Here is a 7,065-nt window from a genome sequence, read left to right on the forward strand (position 1 = left end):
GCCCCGCCCCGCCCCGCGCAACTTATTGTGAATCGGCGTATACTCAGCCTTAGTCCGTTCAGTAGTAGCTACCGGCCTCGTCTTCATTCGCGGCCCGCGCGGGGGCGGCGGGACGCGGGACGGCGGCCGAAAACTGTCGCGGTGCCATGGTGGCGCCAGGGAGGAGGAAGAAAGGGGGGGGGGGGCCGCGGCCGGCCGGCTCCCGCGTGCGTGCATTGCTTCCGGCGCGACCCTGCGTCTCGTCAGCGCGCGCGGGAGCAAGCACAAGGAGGCTATGGGAGACTTGGACGCGGGAGGCGCACAACAGTCGCACGCAACAACAAAAAGGAGTACGTAGTATGCTTGCTGCGGGACTCCGGGAGTCCTTCTTGCGCCACCGCCACCGCTGCCGCCGCTGACCGGCTCGCCGTGTGTGTCGCGCACCACCTGCACCCCGCTGTAGTAGTATGTTGACAAGGGGGCCGGAAAATAGGAATTGCCAAATTACGTCGTCGTCGTTGTCGGCGGTGGCGGCGCGGCTCGGGCCGAGAGGATGGATTGGGCAAACCGCGAACCCCTCTTTACTTTGGGCTGCCCGGAAGTGGGCTGTCCCGCCCCCTTCGGGACCGGTGACGGCGACGTTGGTGTGGGCAAGGCAGTGATCAGATCGTGATTGTTCCTCGGCCAGCCGCGGTGGGGCGGGGCGCTGGTTGCCGGTCGCGCCGTGAGGGTGACGCGAAGGGAGCTGCGTGTCCAGAGAGCCGCGTGGGTGTCTTGGGTGTCTGTGTCTGCTCTATGCTGTTAGCGTGGTTGTGGCACCCAAGACACCCATGTGTCTCTGGACGCAGCCGAGGAGGCGCGAGGCGCGAGGCTCGACCCGTGTCGTCGTGTCGCCCGCCGTGACCATACGGGAAGCGACCAGCGCCGGCCGCGCTGGTGGTGACCGCGTACCCGAGGTGCAGGCCGTTAAGGTGGGCGCGGGCACTACAGGCCACCTCGCGCCCCGCCCCGCCCCGCCCCACCCCGTGTCAGTAAGTCACTGGCCGTTCGGAATCTGTTTCGAGCGGCGCGCGTGCATGACGTAACGGCTCGTTCGGCCCGTGCTCGTCTTTACCCGGCACCACCGCGGCGCCGCCGCTGCTCCTCGCTAGAGTCCCTCCCCGCGAGGCGAGGCAGGCAGGCTGTGCAGCTAGCTTCATGAGCCGCGAGCACGGCCGTTTTGTTTTTTGTTTTTAGGGGGTGAAAAAACAAGGCGGGGTGGGCTGCTTGATTTGAAAAACTGCTCCTTATGGAGCCACGCGCGCCACATCAGCTGTGACAGCTTATTGCCCACTCCAGCGCCAGCAGAGCAGCTGCCGGTCTCGCACATCGGAGGCGTGGCTCCCGCGCACACGACGACCTAATCAGTTTCTTTTTTCCATTTGGTTTTCAGTGTCGCAACGCGTCGTGTGTGTGTGTGTGTGTGTGTGTGTGACACCGCCCGTTACTGCCGACCGGCCGGACCCAAATATTAAGTAACGCAGTGCGGTCATACCGGGGCGGGCGTGGCGCGGCGTGGCGCAGCGCCAGGATGACAAACAATGGGTCCGCCCGGTCCGCAGCCTCGCGTCCGCCTCGCAGGACATGGATACTACCGGCTGCGAAACGAAAAGCAGCCGGGTAATACGTGATACGAAAAACCACCCGTCGATAATCACACCATACCACCTGTGCGCGGAGCAAGGCGGGCGTGGCAGGCAAAAGGCGGTTCAGCGAGCACAGAGTCACTATCGCGGTGGCTTGCTGGACCCGTAACCCGGGCGCGGCGCGGCGCCAAAGGCGCATATATACCCTCGCCTCGACCAGGACAGCACGGTCATGATTGAATGGAGCCGTTGGGTTGCCCAAGCTCGCCCCGCCGCCTGCAGCCTCGGGGGGCCCCGCCGCCACCGCCACCGCCACCGCTGCCGCGACGTGAGGGCTTTTCAGACCGCATCCAAGTCTACAACTAAACGCTAATTAGCTACAGGTGACGCTGCTTGAGCGTGCAGGCCGTGCGGGGCGTGCGCCAAGTTCACGCGCGGCCGGCGTGCACCACCGTCGCGCCGTCCATGTTGCCGCAAGCGCTCCCCGCGCCGCCGCCTCCTCACGCCCTGCTCGTGTACAATTAGGTCCTGCGCGCCGCGGCGGCGTCCTTCACTTTTCGGGTAAGTGACGATCAACGAGGAGTCGCTGGAACCGTGCTGCCTACATACCAACCACAGGGACCGCGGCGCCGGCGCGGTTTTTGCCGCCCTCCTACCGTAGACGCGAAGGGGGCGTCTCTTCTCACGGCCCGACGATGAGCTGAGCTGAACAGTGAAAGTGACGCTCGCGACCTTGAGCCGCTCCCGGAGGTCAGTCAACCCTGTGGAGCCGCGCGCTGGGCTGGGCGGGACCATATCGCAGCCGCCGCCGCCCTCCCCCGCCCATCATCCAGCCCCGCCTCGCACCGCGCATTGTTCAACGGATAGGAGGGTCGCGCGGCCCGACGCTTATACCGCTGATGCAACCGCCTGATCTCATGAAATGGAACCCCGCCAAGTGGGGCTCTGGACGGCGAGGCGCCGCCAGGGTTCACGACGCACCGGGCGGCCGTCGCCAAAGGGGTAAAACAGGCGGGGCGGGGCTCGCCCGGGCGGGCCGCGCACCACGGCCGTCCGTCGCCCCATGTTGATGGGCGCGTGCGGACCGGGGACGGGGCGTGTCGCCTTCCTTTTTGTTTATTGGGACGCTCCGTATTATGGGCAACCGGGCCAAGGCGCGCGGCGGGGGCAGCGCGGGGCCGCGGCGACAGCCTGCCAGCCCGCGGGTCATCTCCTCGACCACAACACAGCCCGCCACGGCCGGCCCGACTACTGCTGCTGCTGCTGCTGCTAAACGACGCGAGAATGGAGGAAAGGCATGGTAGGTGGGAGGTGAGGGAGGACAGGTTTCCAAGGGGGAGGGTCGCGGGCGGACCCGCGGATCGCGGTGCGTGCCCGTGCCAGCAGAGGGCTGCGCGGGCGGGGGCGGCGGCGGGGCACCCGGGGTGGCATTGAGGCTGCCGGAGCTCGGCGGAGCGAGGACGGGGTCTGTGTGTTTACGTGTTTACGCGCGTGGCAGGTTTCCACCCGCGAATCTTTCTATATCTTCTTCTGTTCGCTTGCGGACGAGCCCCCGTGCCCTCTCCCCTAAATGCCATCCAGCTTTGCTGCCCTGGCGGGGACCACCCGGCGCCAGGTCGAGGGTACAGTGGCCACGCGTCGCGATGGAGGTACTACGCCGAGGGCAAAAGGAAATCGACGGGTAATTCGCTTCTTAGACAGAGAAAAGGGGAATCCGGAATGTAATCCAACGTTTACGAGAGGATAATTCATGGGTAGTCTAGGATGAAATCCGTACAAGTTCAGAGGAACTCCGAACGCATGGTAATACGTTGTAGAGAACGACCGAGGGGGCAATCATGCGTGTACACCTGCCTGGGGGGAATCACAGGATAAAAATCAAACGAAATCAACAGACATCGCTTAAAATAAGCGAGAGACTAGTGGAATTCGTACAAATTAGTAGAAATAACGTACAAATTAGTCGAGATAGAAAACCTAAGGAATGAACGTAAGAGGGCGGGAATCACTGGGAATCAAGGATTTCGGGGATCATGCGAAAACATTTAAAGGGAGTAATTGCCCCCTGGAGAACGACAGTATTTTTAAGGTGTCTACAGTGACATGTTTCGCAAGGCGACGCCAGTGATAACGCCTGTTCACGGTGGGTAGGCCAACCCGCAGAACACCCGTGCAAAGCCAGCGGTCTGCCCGGTGCGCCCAGGTGCTGGGGCTTGGGCAAGAGTGCGTTTGACGCGTTTGACCGCGTTCTCCTACCTGGGGGGCGTTCATTGTTCGGCACCTATAGCAGGGGCAGAGAGTGACTTTATGGCCCTGACAGAACAGGAGCAAACTACCTAGTACTCACCGTAGCAGATCTCCTTGCGCCCCATGCGCATGGCGTTGCGCCGGTCCTGGATGCCGGACTGGATCCTGGCGCTCAGACGGTCCCGGACGCTGCCGACGCCGGCGGCCATCCCCGCAGCGCGCACCGCTGCGGCAGAGAAGAGTTTTGCATTATATGCTTCTTATTGGTGGTGTGTGTGGCCCATACCGCGCCGACAGCGGCGTGAAACGAAAGCGAGAATATTAGGTGTTGGCCAAGCTTTGTTGTTCATGTCAGGACCAGCGGCAGCAGAGCAGCGTCCACTCCTTGTACCGGTGCTGAGAGGTACACGGACCGGTCTTCCCCCCGCCTCAGCCCGCGCAACAGACCGAGTCGAACAACAGCCCTCGCGGATCAAGCTAGCCGTCTCGATCGTGTTCCTTTCGGTGCTCGACAAGTCCAGTCCAGTAGTAGCCCGAGCATGGCGCGCGTCTGTCGTCGCAGGAGGGGGTGGCAGCAGGCGCTTCACTTACCGCGGAGGCCGGCGGACATCGCGACGAGCGACATCGCGGGCCTGAGGACCTTGGCGGCGCGGGAGGTGGCGGCGCCGGCGTAGGCGCTCGCGCACGCGGCGGCCAGCACGAGCACGCAGAACACTTGCATGGTGTCGTCGTCGACGATCCCTTCAGATCACTACTTTGGTGTTCACTGTCAACGCGACCCTCTGCCTCATCTGAGTCGGGCGGAACGCACCTTAAAAGTGGGACAAACACGCTCACCGCCAGGCCGGGCCGGTCACTGGCTGCGGCAGCGGCGAAGCCCCTCTCCCTCCTCCCCTCCCTGTTCAAAGCCCTCTCCATGCACTGCTCCCCTTCTCCTCTCCGAATCTCCTCCCTCTTCCCGCGTATGCAAGGGAAGGAGTGGGGGTCTGTCTCCCGGCAGAACAACAGACCTGGCCTGATGACGTCACAGACGTGCAACTTGGTAATCGTCGACAAATTGGAAGGGAAATGTGCGGGTGTTTAAGAAACATCGTAGTTAGAGGGCCAGCTCCGAATCTGCCCTGTCTGCGCTCTCCCCTTCCCCCTTCCTTCCCTGCTGAAGGAAGGTCCCATGTCTCCCTCTTGCTTCACTGATGCTTTGACGACACAGTTTCTTCTCATACTCATTCAACCTTGACTTTTGGATCTCGAATTTCTCGAAGCATCCGACTTCCAGCTGATCCCCTGTAAACATGGCTCTCACTGGCTCTATGTCATTTCTGAGATCTTTAAGTTATCCTTCTCGGATAATTTTAGCTCGTATAAATTGTGTGCAAAATGCGTCAAGAAGATCAGCGTCCCACTTCAGTTATGTTGCTGATACTGTCGATGCGGCTGATGGTAAGGCCTGTGAGGGTTATTTGCATAATGGTCCCTTCACAATTTATTTAATATTTTACCGGTTTTATTATTATTGGTTATTATAGGTCAAGCTACATCCCGAATAAATATGTTTCAAGCCATTAACAATGCTCTGGACACAGCACTTAAAACGGATGACACTGCAGGTTTGTTTGTCTTATAGTTCTAGGTGTTAAGTGTGGTATTGCGAAACAGCTGCTGTTACAGCCATTTTACCATCCCTACAGTGATATTTGGAGAAGATGTAGCATTTGGTGGAGTCTTTAGGTGCACCCTTGGTCTGCAGGACAAGTATGGGAAAGATCGTGTGTTTAATACGCCGCTTTCAGAGCAGGGTATTGCTGGTTTTGGTATTGGCGTAGCTGCTGCAGGGTCAACAGCTATTGCTGAAATACAGTTTGCTGACTACATATTTCCTGCATTTGATCAGGTAAGTTTACACTCAAGTATGTTCTATGGTATATGACATTTTTTTTATACTCAAAGATTATCTGTTACTTTTAGATCATCAATGAAGCAGCAAAGTTTCGATACCGTAGTGGAAATTTATTCAATTGTGGAAGCCTTACCATTCGATCACCTTGCAGTGCAGTTGGACATGGCGCACTTTATCATTCACAGAGCCCGGAGGCTTATTTTGCTCACACGCCTGGCTTAAAGGTATTGTGACCCCCCTTAACATTTAATATTGAAAACTGTGTGTTGTGGCAGCCCATTTTCATGTTGTATCTGACATTTTGTATGTAGGTGGTGATTCCTAGAGGACCAAGGAAAGCGAAAGGTCTTCTGCTGTCCTGCATTCAGGACCCAGATCCTTGTCTTTTTCTTGAACCAAAAGTATTGTACAGAGCAGCTGTGGAAGATGTTCCAACGGAAGACTATACCTTACCCCTGGGTAAAGCTGATGTACTTGTTGAAGGTAATAATTTTGACTGCTACTACCCAAATTAAATTTTATAAGTGTTAAATTGGGTACTGATTCTGGATTATTATTTTTTCATTAGGAGATGCAGTTACACTCATAGGTTGGGGTACTCAAGTCCATGTCCTGCATGAGGTAGTAAAACTTGCCAAAGAGGAGATGGGCGTCAAATGTGAACTTATAGACCTTGTGTCTATTCTGCCCTGGGATAGGGAGACCATTTTTAAGTCTGTTAAGAAAACTGGCCGAGTCATTGTGGCTCACGAAGCTCCACTGACAGGAGGATTTGGTGCAGAATTGGCAGCATCAATCCAGGTAAACCACTGTTATTGACAAATTTTCTTAATTTAAAATACTGTTTCAGTTCTTTTCCAATAGTATTTTTAATCATTTTATTTTTGGGGGCTTTGCAGGAGGAGTGTTTTCTTCATTTGGAAGCACCTGTTCAAAGAGTTACTGGTTTTGACACCCCATTTCCACATATATTTGAACCCTTCTATTTGCCTGACAAGTGGCGCTGTCTTGATGCCATTAAAAAGGTCTTAAAATATTAATGAGCATGGTCTCACTTTTCCTTTATAGAGCACGAAAGTACAAACAAAGCATTGCTCAAATTGATAGTCTTTTCAACTTGTTTTTGTTTTTAAATCTCAAAGGCTGATACATTGACTGATTGATTGATTGATTGGTTTTGTGAATTTAAGCACTGCATTTCTTGTTTTTGTTTTTTGAAATATTGACTGATATATATGTATTCATACAATTCCTACTTGCCACTTTAAATTTATCTAATTCCTATTTTCCGCTTTACAAATTGTTGTGTTGTATATT

General features: G+C 56.2%; 2 protein-coding genes across 2 annotated transcripts in view; one reads left to right on the forward strand and one right to left on the reverse strand.

Moving 5' to 3' along the window:
• LOC113211310 (pancreatic triacylglycerol lipase-like) overlaps positions 1-7,065 on the reverse strand; it is a 13,677-nt gene that overhangs the window by 4,621 nt on the left and 1,991 nt on the right. The window lies entirely within an intron of this gene.
• On the forward strand, positions 5,087-7,059 carry LOC113211315 (2-oxoisovalerate dehydrogenase subunit beta, mitochondrial). The gene is made up of 7 exons (XM_026429654.2): positions 5,087-5,291; positions 5,378-5,458; positions 5,540-5,742; positions 5,817-5,972; positions 6,060-6,231; positions 6,317-6,549; positions 6,648-7,059. Exons 1-7 carry the CDS (start codon positions 5,144-5,146, stop codon positions 6,786-6,788), a joined length of 1,134 nt encoding a protein of 377 aa, XP_026285439.1. The 5' UTR covers positions 5,087-5,143; the 3' UTR covers positions 6,789-7,059.

Source organism: Frankliniella occidentalis, unplaced genomic scaffold (genome assembly GCF_000697945.3).
Source record: "Frankliniella occidentalis isolate FOCC.00 unplaced genomic scaffold, Focc_3.1 Scaffold22, whole genome shotgun sequence".
In the NCBI taxonomy this organism is placed as follows: domain Eukaryota; kingdom Metazoa; phylum Arthropoda; class Insecta; order Thysanoptera; family Thripidae; genus Frankliniella; species Frankliniella occidentalis.